The 16,307-nt window shown below is 37.9% G+C and overlaps 2 protein-coding genes and 1 non-coding gene across 8 annotated transcripts; 2 read left to right on the plus strand and 1 right to left on the minus strand.

Moving 5' to 3' along the window:
- The first annotated feature begins 1,355 nt into the window (after positions 1 to 1,355).
- On the plus strand, positions 1,356 to 9,906 carry LOC135651892 (carboxypeptidase SOL1-like). 4 transcript variants are annotated; one of them, XR_010501979.1, is made up of 16 exons: positions 1,356 to 1,595; positions 2,075 to 2,141; positions 2,248 to 2,343; positions 2,626 to 2,656; positions 2,765 to 2,821; positions 4,135 to 4,230; positions 4,345 to 4,467; positions 4,637 to 4,741; positions 4,968 to 5,014; positions 5,899 to 6,024; positions 6,129 to 6,231; positions 8,399 to 8,461; positions 8,572 to 8,655; positions 8,961 to 9,118; positions 9,210 to 9,230; positions 9,340 to 9,445. XR_010501979.1 is itself a non-coding variant. In XM_065172480.1 (16 exons), the coding sequence occupies exons 1-16, from the start codon at positions 1,481 to 1,483 to the stop codon at positions 9,651 to 9,653; spliced, it is 1,512 nt and encodes a 503-aa protein (XP_065028552.1). In that variant the 5' UTR covers positions 1,356 to 1,480; the 3' UTR covers positions 9,654 to 9,906. The 4 variants fall into 4 exon arrangements, 2 of the variants coding, with proteins under 2 accessions (XP_065028552.1, XP_065028553.1); XM_065172480.1 differs by having other exon boundaries at positions 8,961 to 9,024; positions 9,340 to 9,906; XR_010501978.1 differs by having other exon boundaries at positions 9,210 to 9,445.
- A 1,072-nt stretch (positions 9,907 to 10,978) lies between these two features.
- On the plus strand, positions 10,979 to 11,049 carry TRNAG-GCC (transfer RNA glycine (anticodon GCC)). The gene has a single exon. It is a non-coding gene; the product is annotated as a tRNA-Gly (tRNA).
- A 185-nt stretch (positions 11,050 to 11,234) lies between these two features.
- LOC103968824 (uncharacterized) lies at positions 11,235 to 16,212 on the minus strand. Of its 3 annotated transcripts, none has more exons than XM_009382150.3 (10): positions 16,043 to 16,212; positions 15,727 to 15,788; positions 14,728 to 14,847; positions 14,506 to 14,605; positions 14,216 to 14,296; positions 13,559 to 13,608; positions 13,233 to 13,383; positions 13,005 to 13,061; positions 11,676 to 11,797; positions 11,235 to 11,608 (listed from the first exon to the last, which is right to left on the minus strand). In XM_009382150.3, exons 1-10 carry the CDS (start codon positions 16,055 to 16,057, stop codon positions 11,401 to 11,403), a joined length of 966 nt encoding a protein of 321 aa, XP_009380425.2. In that variant the 5' UTR covers positions 16,058 to 16,212; the 3' UTR covers positions 11,235 to 11,400. The 3 variants fall into 3 exon arrangements, with proteins under 3 accessions (XP_009380425.2, XP_018674291.2, XP_009380426.1); XM_018818746.2 differs by having other exon boundaries at positions 15,727 to 15,932; positions 16,043 to 16,164; XM_009382151.3 differs by lacking the exon at positions 15,727 to 15,788 and having other exon boundaries at positions 16,043 to 16,195.
- Between the last annotated feature and the right edge of the window lie 95 nt (positions 16,213 to 16,307).

The following is a 16,307-nucleotide window of genomic DNA, read 5'->3' on the forward strand; positions in this document are numbered from 1 at the left end:
TTATTTAGTTAAAATTAAAATAAAATTATTTGATTATGAGATATAATTATTATGAAAATTAATTATATGAATACCATCAGTCATATTTCTTACTTAATGACGAGATAAATTATGAATATGAAACTCTTAAGGCATAATTATATAATCATCAATTATGAATATAGTTATGAATATAAATAATGTTATGTCCCCTATCAAATAAAATTTTCATATGTGAAAAAGAAATCTAAAGTTCTTAAGAATACTATGCAATTGGAAGATCAAATCATTGATTAATTTAGAAATATTACGATAGATTCATCACGTACGTTTTCATATTAATATGTTTCATAATTATTGTAAAATTTTATGTATATTATTGTGGATCTAATAAGTCTTTATGAAAATGTTCTAAAATTTGATTTTGCTTTTATAAAATATTTGTTTGATAATATGATACATTTGTTGGATCTTTAAGATCCTCTCGGACAGGGATTCCTCCTACGTATGGAGCAATAATGCTACATCATTGATCCATGCTATGGCGAGTGGGAGATTGATAAGACCCTATTGTTTATACAGGGTTAGGAGTTTCTTACAATGCTTACTACATTGAAAGACGGATCTATTGCTTACACTATCAACAAGTGAAGACCATACTTACTTGATTAACAAGTTATGATGCGTTGTAAATAGCTTATGACTAAAATACTGAAATAGAAGCTCCCAAGTTTGATACTGCTCAGTCTTGAGGATAAGGCTGATTTGAAGAGGGAGGAATTGTTATGACCCTTTTATTTTATGAGCTTTGAATAATGTTTATTGTGTCTGTTTAATTCTCGGGTAAAAGTTTATTTAATATTTATTCATCATTAAGAACCCAGCCCTAGTAGACTCTATGTTAAACTCCATAAATAGTGATGTAATCCTTTCAATCAATCAATCAATCAATCAATCAATGAAATATTATTCCAGTTTGTTATGACAAACCCTAAGAGATCGATCCATTCGAAATGATCAAGGATCCCCTCGAAATGATCATCCCCTTTTCTTTCTTCTCTATTTTTTTTATAATAAACCTTAAGATTCTATCGTTTGATATCGATAAGACTTTAGGATCTTATCGAGACATAATGAATGGTTGGCGAGGAGAGGTCGGTCGCTCTCACTCCTCGATCGAGAGTGAGCTCATCGAATGGCGAGGAGAGGTCTGTTGGCGAGGGTAGGCCACTACGTGATGCTTGGGCCCGATGGAACCCCTCTTTCGTCGACGGGTTATTCAAACCGTTCTTCCTCTTCCACCTGCAGTCACGTGAGTCAGTGACAGTAGCGGTGAACTCTCTTTTTGGGTAATGGTCAATGCGACGCGTGTTTTGTTTTTGTTTACTTGTGGAGTGCCGGCGAGCTGTGTTTTTGTTTTTCATGTTTTTCAGCGCAAGAAGGGGATCTCATGACCTTTTAGACGCCTTAAGGCCGAGAGAGTCAGGTGGTCGGGCCACCGATGGAGCTCGTCTCCCTCGTCTTGAAACGCCTCTTCCTTCTTCTTCTTGCCCTTCTCTCATGTCCCACCAACACGATCGCTAGGGGCGGGGACCTGGGCGCGCATCCTTCACCAGGTTCTCTAATCTTCCTACATTTTCATCTCGAGTCCGTTTCTTTTCGCTTGACCCGCCAGAATCGAGTCATCCGGTGAGAAATTTGTGGAACTGCGTTGTTGATTTCTTGATGCCGTCGATTTGTTTTTCTCAAATGGGCCACGATAGGTTTGTGAGCGATGCAAGTGGTGGTAATCTTGAAATTGACATGGCCGTCGTCGGGCTTCTAGGGTTCCAATTTGCGGTTTCGTTAGATGGAACCATTATGCAGATAGCTAGGGGTTTTTTGACTTTAGGCGTTACCAGTGAGCAGTAAATAACTAACAGATTTGATTTTCTGAATCAAGAACTTAGGATTTGTTACAAATGTAACAAAAGAAAACGGAGTTGTGTGATTATCTCTTCTTTATGGCGGTCAATTTATCTCTCGCAGCAAGAATTTGTTCAAAAGGCACGAGTTCTCCAAACCCGAGCCGTCATGTGACGCGTATGTTTTGCAGGGTTTATGGGCCGTGGAGGTGGTCTCCTTGCCCGGCGTCTGTTTGAAGATAACTATCCTGAGATAACGTATGTATTTATGTATTGAGTGGTAATCGAATTTGGTGACTACGTTCGGTAGGATGGATGTATTTAGGAAATGTAACATTTTGTTACTGTTTTAACAAACTTGCAGCGATGAAATGACTCGTGGGTATATGAGTAACTCCGAGCTTGAGGAGGCTGTAAAGAAATTCAGTAAAAGATGTGCTAATATTACCAGGATATACAGGTAAATTTGATATAACGTTTAGATGCTCCTCTTTTGTGATTTCATTAATGAAACGACAAATGTCTGATGATTTTCTTGAGGGTTCATATAGCATAAGATGGTATAGTAGTGGGCATATTACAGAGATAAATGTAAAATCACAACTTCAACCTAAATGTCATGGCACCATTTTACTGTAGTCTTGTTCTTGGATTTGTTAGTTCACTGTATTGCGAGTTTTCCCCTACTTTTGCTGACCTACATTGTCTTCTCTCTTTGAGGGATCCTCCAAACCTGATTCAGCATTGGAAAGAGTGTACAGGGTTATCCATTGGTAAACTTCTTTTTCAAGTGAAAGAAACATGTGTTCTATTACACTTTTTTTTTCTGTTTTATAGAGTGTGTTTCTATTAACTATTAAATTCATCTTTTTTGCCTATAGTGGGTAATTGAAATATCTGACAAGCCTGGGCAAGAAGAGCCTGAACCTTCATTTAAGGTTAGTGACTTCTAGCCTTTCTCTTCAACAATTTTCACTTCTGAAAAAAGAGATAAACTGATCTGAACTTAATTGAAGCCCTCACACAAGCTTCTTTTCTAATAAAACCATACGTTTTTGAGCTCAAGAAATAACCAAATTGCGCGTCCAATGGACATCCTCAGCCTCAAAAAAATTATGCATTATAGAGTTGTGCCTTCCTCACGCCTGCCACCAATGCTTGGTATTCAGCCATGTTCGCATTAGCTTCCTAACATGGAGCAACCCATGCTGCCAGAATCCTCCCTTGACCATGGTTAAACACTTTTCCAGTATGGGCTAGACGATAGATCAAATGAGTCATCACGTTCAAGTATAAGACTATAAGTATGTTATCATTCCTAGCACATCCCATATGGTGCATCAATGGAACAGAGACCTCTCAGAACTATTGCTACAATCAGCAAACCTAAGCCCTTTCACAAGCTAACCTTTATAAACTTCACTTTATGGAGCTACAGCTTGTAATAAAATATTGAATTATGGTGCTCTTCATTACTCAAGAGAGTTCAACTTCCTTATAAATTTAAGGTGATTAGTTAACTTATAAAGTGTTTTTTGTTTAATACTGTTTTTTTTTCCCTTTATGTAATTGTCTTCAACATGTCATACATGTTGATTATGTCCACACTCTTTAACTTAATAGATGAGTAAGCGTAGGTTATCAGCTGACAGTTTGACTCAAAACTTCAAAATTGATTTCAACTATTATCTTAACCTAGATCATCAATATGTTGCCTTCACTTAGTTGCATCAATGTGAATTAATGAGTTCTACAACTTTAGTTGTTTAAGATTTTTGAACTGTCACTATTGCATGCCATGTTCCTGAAAATTTCTCATTGGAGTTAATTCTCCTAACTCTGGGTTTTCTAGTATTGGGAATTGGTCTTATCTGAACTGCTAAAGGCTTATCCCACTTTGGATCAGATTGATTCTCTGGTTGTCAGTGCACTAATCTTTGTCATATGGAGAGAAAGAAATGGGGCAATTGCTGCACAAAGGATTTGTGATTTATGCCATTTATGTATTCTTTTTAGATAAATAATACTCTACGTGAAGTGCTTGTGTTCTCCTTCTAGATTCTTCTGAGGTGTAGGGAAATCTTTCAAGATTGCTCGTTGCTTGTTTGAGCTTAAATTGCAACAAATCTGATAGAACTTTCCACATCATATGTACATTACTTGTAAAGTATGTTATGTCTACATGTGGTATTTGTGAATTTCTAGTTTGGCTCGCTTAATGTGCTGAGGAGACACCTAATGGATATTGTAGTTCGTCGGTAACGTGCATGGTGATGAACCTGTTGGACGAGAGCTACTGATGCTTCTTGCAAATTGGTTATGTGACAACTATATGACGGATACCTTGGTAAATATTTGCCCACACCTGCGGAAGGGGAATAAAGTTATTATTATATGTCAGTGTTAACACATTCAAATACTTTTTTGCTATGTAAACCAATCTGTTTTTCTCTATTTGCAGGCAACACTAATTGTTAAACATGTCCATCTGCATATTCTTCCAACAATGAATCCTGATGGATTTGCTCTTAGGAGACGTGGGAATGCAAATAACGTGGACCTGAATCGAGATTTTCCTGACCAAGTGAGTAGTTGCATTAGAATTGGAATTATCATGATGAACACTGTTTTATATTTCTTACGTGTTGACAAAATGGCACTAAAAGGTTACATATCGTTTATCTGCTCACTGAAACTATTTAGCACAAAAATAATTGCTGATGATATTTCATGACAAACATAAATCCTCTCAGTTTTATCCTATAAATGATATCAAGCACTCCCGCCAACCAGAAACAAGAGCAATTATGACTTGGGTGAAAGAAGGTCATTTCACAGCCTCTGCAAGTTTACATGGGGTAACAGCTTCTTCTGTTTTATCATCTATTGCACAACAAAATGTTCAGAATTTTGACATTAGTATTACCGAATTTTGTTAATTAAACTTATTGCTCATATAAGTTGTTGGGTTATTAAAGAAATCCTAGTTCTGATTCCTGTCCGCTACAGGTCATTTCACTTATGAATCTCATACAACATATATGTGTTGGCAGTGTGACACTAACTCCTTGGCTATCTTTACAGGGTGCGCTTGTTGCAAATTATCCTTGGGATGGCTCCCAAGATACACGGTAATTTTTTTAGTGGCCGCTAAGTAGCTATGGTGCAGCTGTTCTTGGTTCTATACATGCTTCTATAACATAAAATATTCATCTTTATTCAAACTAAACTTAGTTAAAAAGAACTAGTGACCATTTTTCTTGTTGATGTTATTGAATTTTACGTGGTTGTGGCACATAGGATGTGCTACAACCATCCCTTTGTTAACTCTACAGTTTAATAATGTCCTTTTTTTCTGCTCCCCATGTGCAAAATAATAGGAATACTGAATGCAAATTGATCAAGATGGGGATGCCTATCGTAACCAGTTGAGACTGATAGCGAGTTTCAAAGCTGATGCTTTATTCTAGTCATATGGCTCTGTTGCATAAAATTCTTTATAATTGCCTCACTAGTGTTTGCCCTGTGGGGACACGAAAGTAACTTCCTCACTTTTCTGTGACATTGAAACTATAGTTTTGTTAAATTTTCTACCACTTTGTGCTTGTGTTCCTATTGCAGATTTATGTGAAGTTCTCATTTCAACCCATGTTTTTTTTGTATAATACTAGTAGTTTGGCATCTTTGGGAAGTTAAAAAAAGGTCATGTGGTTGCTGCAAGTTCATATTCCATTTTCTGTCAACAGTGTGATATAATTGGACTCTAGTGAGAAAGGAATTACGTTTTGAGAGCTTCCAATGTCATTTTATTTTTACCTAGCTAGTTCTTCTGTAGTATTTTTGTGAAGCACTAGTTTGCAGTGGGCGCTAAATGTTAAGACTTCACTATTACTTCAATGATGTGTATATACTAATATACATATGAATAATTCTATCATGCAATTGATCATTTACATATTTTTTGACATATTTTACTATCACGCTTAACAAGCATGTCTTTGTTCATTGGTCACAGGAAACAGTATACTGCAAGCCCTGATGATAAGACTTTTCGCTACATGGCTAGTCTCTATAGTCGTTCACACTATAACATGTCCCTGAGCCAAGAATTTGAAGGAGGGATAACAAATGGGGCACTGTGGTATGATATATCAGATCTATTTTCTTTTGTGTCCTAGATTATACTCGACTCCTGTAACTAGTTTAACCCTAAGTTTTGACTTTCCAAACTTGATCTTATGTTAGGTACCCTATATATGGTGGAATGCAAGATTGGAACTACATTCATGGGGGTTGTTTCGAATTGACCTTGGAAATTAGCGATAATAAATGGCCTCAAGCTAACGAGGTTTTGTTTGAATCCTTCATAAATGATGCCCTATGTTTTGATCCACTTGGAGAATGTTCTTAGCTATTTATTATAACTACATTGTGATGTTTCTTGCAATATAAGAACTTGTTTTCAACATTGTTGGATCTGTTTTCTTAGTATAATTTATGCTTCTACCAAACTACAAGTTCTTTAAATTATTTTATTTTTTTCTACAGATAACACATAAACTTCTAGGGATAGTTATTCGACAGAATTAGGCACTAGATCATGATGCCTTATTTGCAAGAAGGAAATAACTATTTGGATGAGATGATAAAAGAAACTAGAAATAAGAATATCAACCAAACATAGTGTAGTTAGCTCAACAGTACAACTTTAAGATGATTTTTTGTTCTGATAGGACGTCTAATTAAATATTGTTGCTATGATACTTTGTTATTGAAGTCCTAATTTAACTTAGTGTACTAGACCCTTATTTTCTCCAATGTTATGTTTGTTTGGAAATCTCTTGGACAAAAAATTATTGCTTGTAATTAGTGTTTTTGAAAACGCTAGGCACCAAGATCCCAAAATGCCCGAGGCATTAGGCGTCCGTCTGAGCGAAACAAGGTGCTCATGAATATCAAAATTTAAAATATATAATTAAAATTTTTGAACAGTCGTTATGTTTAAGCAGTTTTTTTATATCAATGTGGTGTTCCTACCTATGTGAACTTAGAAGAACTAAGTTCTAATTCCTAATAGAGTAATAGTGCACCACCTCAATATGATGCAACAAGTTAATTGAAGAAGGTATTACCCATAAAATGAGAAAGAGATGACTGAGAAGATGGAGAAGTAACCAGTGGCTATAGAGGAAGGTGGGGGAAGCTGGAAACCGATGGTGGGAGAAGCTACAATGACGGACAAGGTTACCGATGGCGATGGATGAAGTTGCAGTGGCAGACAAAGCGTACAAAGGTGGCGAGCTAGTGAAAGGGTTTCACTTCTAGTTTCTTTCATCAGGTCGAGCGTGGGGCGAGAGGTGTTAGGGTAAGTGACGTTAGGTGCTTCGATTAAACTAACTTACTTGCCTAGTCAAACCCAAGCTCGAAGTCGACTTGATTTGGCTTGGGTGCTCGTCCGAGGCACACAGCGCCTGGGCTCAGCCATGCGCCGGAGCGACACTTCACTGAAACGCCTTGCCTTGAGGTGTTGTGAGGCTCTTGGGTCTCGCCTCGCCTGAGTGCCTAGGCGAGCGCCTTTTGGAAACACTACTTGTAATGATAGTCAAGGAGATCCAATAAAGAACAGAGAGAATATTTTGTGGGGATCAAAAAGGTCCAAGAATGATAGAATTCTAAAGCCTCTAGGATTGGTTTTGTTTAGCTAAAAGGAGTAGCCTTTAAGTCAATGTATAGTAGATATATTCATGTTAAGAGCGTTTAGAATTGCAGTCTCCTCCATCATCTGCCATTTGTCATCTTAAATTCACAACAAATCCTCCCGTCAAATGACATTTAGATCGGAATATGCAGTGCATATACTTCGAATGGTGGATAAGGGAATGAACTGCAGATCCCATGACTCTTAAGAGCTAACACATTGCAGAAAGCAAATCATGTTAGTAATAAACTGAGAATTTATTTTGCACACGATTGTGTCTGCTAACACTAGAATTGGTCTCTTACACTTCCGGCCAGAGCAGTTACCTAAAATGGTTTGACCAGTTAGGACCTAGACAGACTGTGGAATTGACTGAGACTGGTAGAATGGCTCTATCAATCAGTGTGGATGAAATTAGTCATACTTTTAGAATAACTTAGTGCCAAACACTGGGTGTGATGGCAGGCCTGATTTATGTAATTATTGTGACTCTGAAGAAATGGATAATCTCCCTTTACAACTTATTTCTAAAAGAGTATGACAGTATTTAAATATGAAATCAATCACCAAAATGAGTTACTGTAAAAAATTGATTGATGCTTCATTACTAGCAGGTTTTTGAAAATTGGAGGTGCAACAAATAACATACCTAAAATTAAAATAAATAAATATTATAATATTCTTGAAGACCTAGCTTGAAAACCCTCTTCAATCTGTTTGAGATTTTGGATGCATTTACTTGTATTTGCATTGACCTCTTCTATGATATCACCAAGACACTAACTACATTCTTCTTTCCTTTGTTTCCTATGTTCAGCTTCCTATCATCTGGGATTACAACAGAAAGAGTATGTTAAACCTAGTAGCAAGTCTTGTGAAGGTGCACTATTTATGTATTCTTTACTTTCATTTAGCTACAAATCTTGTCAACAATCCCAAGTCTCAATTTTATGTAGTAATATGATATCTGGATAACTTTTTACATTTCAGACAGGGGTTCATGGAAGGATTTTCTCATCAAAAGATGGTCATCCATTGCCTGCCTCTGTGATGATCAAGGGGATCAACTACACGGTAAGTTCTGTCCTGTGATTACAGTTTATATTCTTACATTATACCAAAGTGAAGTTATGGTATACTGAACTGACTTTTGTGGCTGGCATTTGATGCAACTGGACTTATAGTTTACTAGCATCCTCTAGTTTGACTAGCTATTGTGGAACAGCTCAAACACGGGGGCCTAGTTCTGATTTCTGGCCTCTATGAAACGAGAGGAGACTTCTGCATAGCATTGTTAAAATAAAAAAGAACATCGTACCTACTGTCATCATATTAAAAGATTCTTTGACTTGTAAATTTTCCTTTTTTTCTTTTTTTAGGTGAATGCCAGTAGTACATTGGGTGATTACCATCGAATGTTGTCCCCGGGGGAGAGCTATGAAGGTATCATCATTTTTAGCATATGTGTGACTTTTGCCCTTTAAATAATTTAAAGCTGATTCTTGGTGCTGCAAAATGTGGCTCTATGGTCATCATGGTGAGTATCAAAATGTTGGTTCTGCTGAGTGCACTGCCACCGTAACTACCAATTATTTGAACCATTTGACTAACAAGAAATTTTGAACTAGTTGTCAAAGCAGAAGACATTGGTACGGAATGACTCTTCTATGAATCCACGAATTCAAGTTAAAATCTGATGTCTACCAGGTTAACAATATTCATTTTTTTGTATCAATGTCCTTTTTTTAAATTTTTCAGTTATGGTGTCTATGCCTGGCTTCCAGCAAAAAGGTACACGAATATTGCTAGGAGATGAATCAGCTAGCTTGGATTTCATTTTGGATCCTGATGGAGCAACCAAAAATGAGCATACTAGTGTTAAAGGATTTGGCTGCAGCTGTGATAGCAAAGACAAGCTTGAGCTGGTTGAGTATTTAAGAGGGGTCCACCTGGAAATCTATATTCTTGTCTGCATATCCTTGTTTCTCTGCTTTTTGTTGAGGAGGAAAACATTGTGCAAGTTACTGAACCGGCGGAGACAGATCACACAAAAACGACCGGTGGTTGTTTAAAGCCAACTAATACATAGTAATTCTTTGGTCACCTATAAAGAAGGCATTTTTTTGGTTTCTTGGGGTGATCCTGATGGTGATGCATTCTACAAGGGAGTAGCTGTATCGTTATCTGCAAGCACGAGATGGGAGCCAGCCATAGAGCAGTAGCAGAATTTACCGTTGCTTGCTGTAAACTAACTATTTGCATTAATTGAAAATGATGTCATGTAAGTGATTTAAACTGTATTGAAAATGAGGTCCTCCGTCGCAAGCGTGCCAGCGTGGTTTCCTTTCCCTTCTTGCAGTAGACTGTTCTCCGTCGCAAGCAATGTTTTTGTTTCTATTTAAGACCCTACCTAGCACACACTGTTGTGGAGAACACTGCTGGCACCGGTCAGATGAGTCTCCAAAGATTGATGATGCAAAGCATTCTCAAACAACTGCCCTAGAAAACTAAAAATTCTGGATCGACGTCTGCTGGAACGTATGTTGCAAGATACAGTGGTAGGAGGATATTGGAGTCTTATCGGTCCGGCGGGTGATAAAATGGCTAAAAAAAAAAAAAATTTTTTTTTTTTTGGTTGAAATCATTTCTCCTTCTAAGAGGCCATTCGTGTCTCACCTGCGGCTCCGAGAATTTGAAACGTGGAAGGATTTTTGACTGAGAGGAAGTATGAGAATCCCCATGTACTTTCCTGATGCCAAGCTGATCACAACGTTGCCCGAAATTTGTTTTCTTGGTGTTTTTGTTTATTCCTTTAATATCATTCTTCTTCCTATCACCAAGTTTGACCAGAACCCAAGCGATCGGAAGGAGTACGCATTTGCGGTGTTGCTACCGCATACGTTGTGGACGAGGAAAAGTCCCCAAAAAAATTACTTTGGCAGTGACCAGAACCAAAATGCCCTGAGGAAGCCAGACAGAGTGCAGGCACCTTGGGGTACTGTTACCGCATCCAAGACAGGTGAGAAAAGATCGGAAAATTTTTTTTTTGGCGTCGATTGCGTCAAACTTGCCCTTTGTTTCTCTCACCAATCGGTGACCAGAATCTAAAGGACGTAACATGGCTTTTAATTATCACGCCGCGTACCACACAGAAAGATTCTGTTTCCTGGCGTCAGCTTTCCGATCTTTCACTCTCACACCACAACATCATTCTCCGGTGGAGTACTGCTTCGCGTCATCGGAGATCGACGGCCACAGAGGTCCCAAATCTCATCATCTGCAGGTGTCGAGACTGTCCTTCGGATGTTATGCTATAACTATGCCTACTTATCGGATCAAAAAGAGGCGATTCCAAGATTTCTTGATTTATTAAATAGTTAAACCCATGCTAAACAAAGCACCAGTGGTCTAGTGGTAGAATAGTACCCTGCCACGGTACAGACCCGGGTTCGATTCCCGGCTGGTGCATTCAATTTCATATTTTGGGGGTTTTTTGGGTCACGCACAGGAGATCCTTCGTTGGCTCCGAATCGACGCGAAATCTCTTCTCGGTTGTCCAAACGTTTCGATGTTGTTTCCTTGTGCAAGTCGAATACATATTTCCTTCTTCTTTATACCATCAGTAAGCATGCCATATATTTACACACAATATATCAAAGCAACACCAAGCTATACTTCATCCTAGTGACGAATTGTTCGGTCATAGATACAGCGAAGCCATGGCACCAGCAGTTGATAACAGGGACATCTTGTTCTGGTGATCAAGCCCAAACTATTTGAACATCTTGTTCTGGTGATGAAGCAAAAGAAATATACCAATCAGGGCAGTTTACACAAGGAACGGAGGCCGTCAACAATGCCGTGGATCGCGGCATGGGAACGGGCAGTGCCAGCAAATAGTAGATGTTTCGGTGCTTCAGCACGATCGAAATAGAAGGCTCCAGATTTTAGTTTTTCCTTCGGCTGCAGAGCTAACCAAATCACCGTATCCGCTCCCTCATCTTTCGTCCTCAGCTTCCCTGATAACCTGGCATATCCAAGAATGTCGAGCAATTCATGACAGCAGTGACTTGCAGTCACATTAGAACAGTTACCTTTCTGAAAAGCCAGGCAAGCTTTGAGCTACGCCGGGAGTGTCGGCCCAGCCAGGATGCATCGAATAGAAGTCAATGCCTTTACCACTGTAGGTTTCTGCCCACTTTTCGGTCAATGCCACCTAAAATCAGAAGAAATATAGGCAACATCAAATAAACTAAAAGGGCAGAAGCTTCTGGCTGCTCCTCCCGTTTTTCCTTGAGCAGCCTCAAATATAATCAACATCCCCAGTCCCACCAGTAATAAGATCTTATAATGTTTCATAGAGAACAAGAAAGGTGACCGATAAAGACTAAAATGCTCAACCATGAAAAGATCCTCCATCGCTATTACTTGGTTATAAGACTATTGTTCACAAAAGCTGACAGCACTAGAATGGCAGAATTTCCTGAGAGATTGGTTGCATACTGCACCAAAAAATAAGGTTTCATGACCAAACTTAACCCCAACAGCATATAAATCGAGTTGCCATTAGCTTCGATGGGATGCTCCCGTGTTTATGACCACTATATCAACTTACGTGTTCGCAGAATGCCAAATGGACAACAGCACTACTAGGAAACAGTATGACTATACTAATTAGAATGTATTGTAGCACCAGCAATTCTGGAGGCTACAAGAGAAAAATGTCTTGAACAATTGTGCAGATCATCTAATAACAAAAACAAATAACGTACTACTACAAAGATAAAATATAGATTGTCAGGGTTGCTATGTTACACAAATAAAAGGTAAACAAGTTCAGAGACAAAAATAGAGAAAAATAATACAAGAAAATTAAAAAGATGCAGAGAGAAGATGTCAAATGGCAAGGCTCCTTATAATTATTAAATATTTTGTTCTCACACTCAACTATCATTCCAAAGAGATGAAGAGAAAAACAAATTTGAGCTCTTTGAGGGGCTCTTTAATTTCAGAAACAAGGGCCATAACCAGTTCTTCCTCCCTATTCTAACTACTACCTTGATTTTAAAATAGCAAGAGCATGTTTCCTAATTAAGACTGTAGTTCTTTACTTATGACTCCAGATAAACTCTAATTTGACCTTTTAAGACAATTAAACAAAATAAATTATTAAAGGACAAAATCGTAAGGAGTGTCTAAAGATGGAAAATGATTTTGATTCCAATATATACCAGGCCTCATTCCATCGAATAAATTGGTGAAACATTAAATTTTTTATCAACAAACAATGATTTTTCATAAATCTTCCTTAAGCCAAATTGGACAAGGCAAGTTGATGTAGCATTTCCTGAAACCCTGATGCTCATTCTTAAAATCATGGATATATCCAAAGGAAATTTGGAGTCTGAACCATACATACTAACCTGCACTCTCTTGTTTCTAGCATATTGTAATGTTCCATCAAAATTGCTTTCGCTGAACTGCAGTCATGAAGTAAAAATAAGGTGCGAGATAACATGGTAACATCATTCAGAATCTGAAATAGCCATACAAGTAGTGACCCCGCAAGAATACAACTAAAATTTTGAACACATATTAATTCATCGGACTTTAACCTAAAATGTGTGAAGCATGAATTAGAACAAAGCTACCTGTAAATCTGGTGTCAAAGGTGTTGTATACATCCCACCCGAAGAAACTGTAATAACTCGAGCATCAGGTGCTGCTTTTTCCAACAATGGCATCATTAACTCTGTTAAGGCATAAGTCGCGGCTACATTAACAGCAAAATTCAACTCCAATCTGATTCAGAATAGCATAGTTAAGCAAGTAGAAGTATAAATGGATATATGTGAATTTTACAATTTTTTAAACTGATGAGATTCTAGGTCTATCAATGTTTGTATTGCTGTAAATTTGAACAATATCACCAGAGGGAAATTATCAAGAAGATATGATAACTACAACAAGGAATTACCCTTCTGGCGTAGTCACTCGATTCTGCTCTAATAAACCGGCATTGTTAACCTGAATAAACAGAATTGTTCAATAATGTACTTCCTCATTTCTTTCTAATATTAAGAATCCATAAGAGAAGGTAATTCAACCAATCCCCTAATAAAAGAAAAAACTATGTTGTTACCACTACAAAACTAGACATTTTAAAAGGTTTATATTATATTATAATTATATATATATATATATATATATATATATATATATATATATAATTATATATATAATGTGTATCTGTATAAAAAGTTATGTTTCTTCAAAATAATCATGTACACATCTACAAGAGATATGTACATGATTATCTTGAGAACAATAATTCAGGAACAAACCTGTGCAACAATGATTTAGTATGGAGCTACAGAATGGGCATATATAAACACATATTTAAGTACAGACCATGGTCAAACATATCGCAACTATGATGAGAGAGTAATTGAGGGATTTTGTCATCTGAAGGTTTTCATTATTTGTTACTTTTATGAAGACCACTATAAACAAAGATTTGCAGTTCATTCCCTTCCCTTATGCACCCCTATGCAATAATCAGAATTTGTGTTTAAGATCATGGAATACTAAGCAATCTTGCCAGGTAGTAATTATGTTAACTTATCATACTTACAAGGACATGAAGAGGCTTCTCCTGCACAGAAAATCTAGACACAAATGCCTGAACTTCGTTAATGGAAGAAAGATCACATATCTGCCAAAAGAAATGTAAACATAATGGAGAAAGTGAAAAGGTGCAACAACTGGTAAAAGGTTATCAGCATAGTAGGAGAAGAGAATCCATCAAAGGTTCTTATTCTTGTGTGCAAATAGATGACGCATCGACAAACTTTGCTATGTAGCCCAAGAAAAGATTGAGGAAAGCTAGATCAAGCAAAACACAAACTACATCAGACAGCATACCTCCAGATGTATGTTTGAGTTACCCGTGGACAACTGAATTTTAGAGAGTGCAGCCTCTCCCCTCTCCTTGCTACGACAGACCATATAGACGGTTGCACCTCTGCAAATAAACTTGACATGTCATAGCAACAAGCATTTGCTGAGGGTAAACAAATAGTATATTTAGTTAGGGAGTACATCGGTTCACCAAATAACTTTTTTAATCATAGAATAAGTCATTACCGTGAAGCCAGACCCTCGACGGTTGCATAACCAATGCCGGAATTAGCTCCCGTGACCATGCAATTTTTTCCCTCCATATGAACTTGCATATCTTCTTCTTTGAACTTTTTGGAATGCTCCCTGGTTATGTACAATCCAATATCAGCAGAAATCAGGTGAAATACACGAAACCCAGAGCAACTATCATTTGATAGAAATTCTCGACCTAAAATCCTAAAGGCACCATTGCCTGGTAACTTGTAATCAGCACAGAGACATCATAGCCAGCAAGTGAGAAACACTGATTCATGGAACCTTTTGCTCCTTCTGTTGCCAACTTCAACATGCTCCATCATTAATTCCTTTCCAGGGCCAAGCATATTCCTTTATGAAATTGCTTTTGAAATGCTCTTGAAACCGCCAATTCAGGCATGGTTGTTTAAGAGCAACAGGTTTAGTCTCTTGCCATATAAGATGATGATACTTAAGTCTTTCTATATCAGTATGTTAGCGTTGTTGGCGTCATTGCAAGTAGTCAGTATGCATCCAACATTATCTTGGTTGATGTACATGTCAGCCACAACACTAACATACTGATATAGAAGTCTATCTTGTTCACGTTTCCGGTGTCCTTAATATCATTGCAGATAATTAGTAGATATGGAATAAGCACCGTTCTCTTGAGGTTGCAGTCAATCAGTCACCTAACCTCACCCAAGAGAAGACCAGACTAGTCATAGAGATAGCGGCCTTTTTTTTTCTTTTTCTTTTTTTTTCTGGTCACAAAAAATGCATCTCGACTAACTTCTAGAACCACGATGTCTAGTTTTTCTTTTTTACTGCATGAGATGGACATGTGTGGTCTCACCTCCATTTTCCTTGCTTGAGGAAGAACTTACCGGTTTCCTAATAGAAAAGTAGCTTCACGAGACACGAAAAGGGCTAATCAAATTTTCGGGAAGCCGTACAGAGGTAACCATAGAATCGAGCAAAAGAGAGGGCGTGCGAGAAGGGGATTACATGAAGCCGGATTTGGTGAACTGCGTGAAGCCGTACAAGCCGAAAGCCGCCGTCCTCCATGCCTAAGATCCACAAGGAAAACAAGCTTCTTTAGTTCCGATTCCGAGAAAATCGGTTCCCGCATCCGAAATCCTATTTAGCTTCGAGAAAAACGCCCTCGCAATATGTTGCCGATTTCTTTCCCCCCCCACATCGAAGATCATCATCTTTGGTTTCAAGAAACGCACCCGTAAGGAAGGTTCAAGATTCTGGTTGGCCACCACATCGGAATAGCAACAATAATAGCAAACAGGTAAGGGATGAGACAGGAGCGTACCTTCTGAAGAAACATCTTCGACTTGTGCAGCTTAATTTACTATTTCGACTGAGATCTCCCGCGGAAGCCTGTCTTATGAATCCGACGACCGACGGAGGTCGCACGATAAACCCCAAAGCAGCCAAGATAATACCAATTTAAAGGTGTTCGACCTCTGTGGGGATCAGATCCACCGTCTAACCCAGGATACAGCATTTTGCATTCGTCACGACGAAAATAATTTGTTTTTCTACCTATGTTTTTGACTCTTTAATATAGATCAGGG

The sequence above is a fragment of the Musa acuminata genome, chromosome BXJ3-10 (assembly GCF_036884655.1).
Source record: "Musa acuminata AAA Group cultivar baxijiao chromosome BXJ3-10, Cavendish_Baxijiao_AAA, whole genome shotgun sequence".
Lineage (NCBI taxonomy): Eukaryota > Viridiplantae > Streptophyta > Magnoliopsida > Zingiberales > Musaceae > Musa > Musa acuminata.

What these genes read in the sequence shown, in the direction of transcription:
- LOC135651892 (XM_065172480.1), top strand. Translation starts at nt 1,481, where the DNA reads ATGGAGCTCGTCTCCCTCGTCTTGAAACGCCTCTTCCTTCTTCTTCTT. An exon ending in AATGGCCTCAAGCTAACGAG is followed by an intron (nt 6,232 to 8,398) that starts GTTTTGTTTGAA and finishes TCCTATGTTCAG; the next exon opens with CTTCCTATCATCTGGGATTA. An exon ending in TCAAGGGGATCAACTACACG is followed by an intron (nt 8,656 to 8,960) that starts GTAAGTTCTGTC and finishes TTCTTTTTTTAG; the next exon opens with GTGAATGCCAGTAGTACATT.
- LOC103968824 (XM_009382150.3), bottom strand. An exon ending in CGAGTGACTACGCCAGAAGG is followed by an intron (nt 13,384 to 13,558) that starts GTAATTCCTTGT and finishes ATTCTGAATCAG; the next exon opens with ATTGGAGTTGAATTTTGCTG. An exon ending in CTAGAAACAAGAGAGTGCAG is followed by an intron (nt 11,798 to 13,004) that starts GTTAGTATGTAT and finishes TTCTGATTTTAG; the next exon opens with GTGGCATTGACCGAAAAGTG.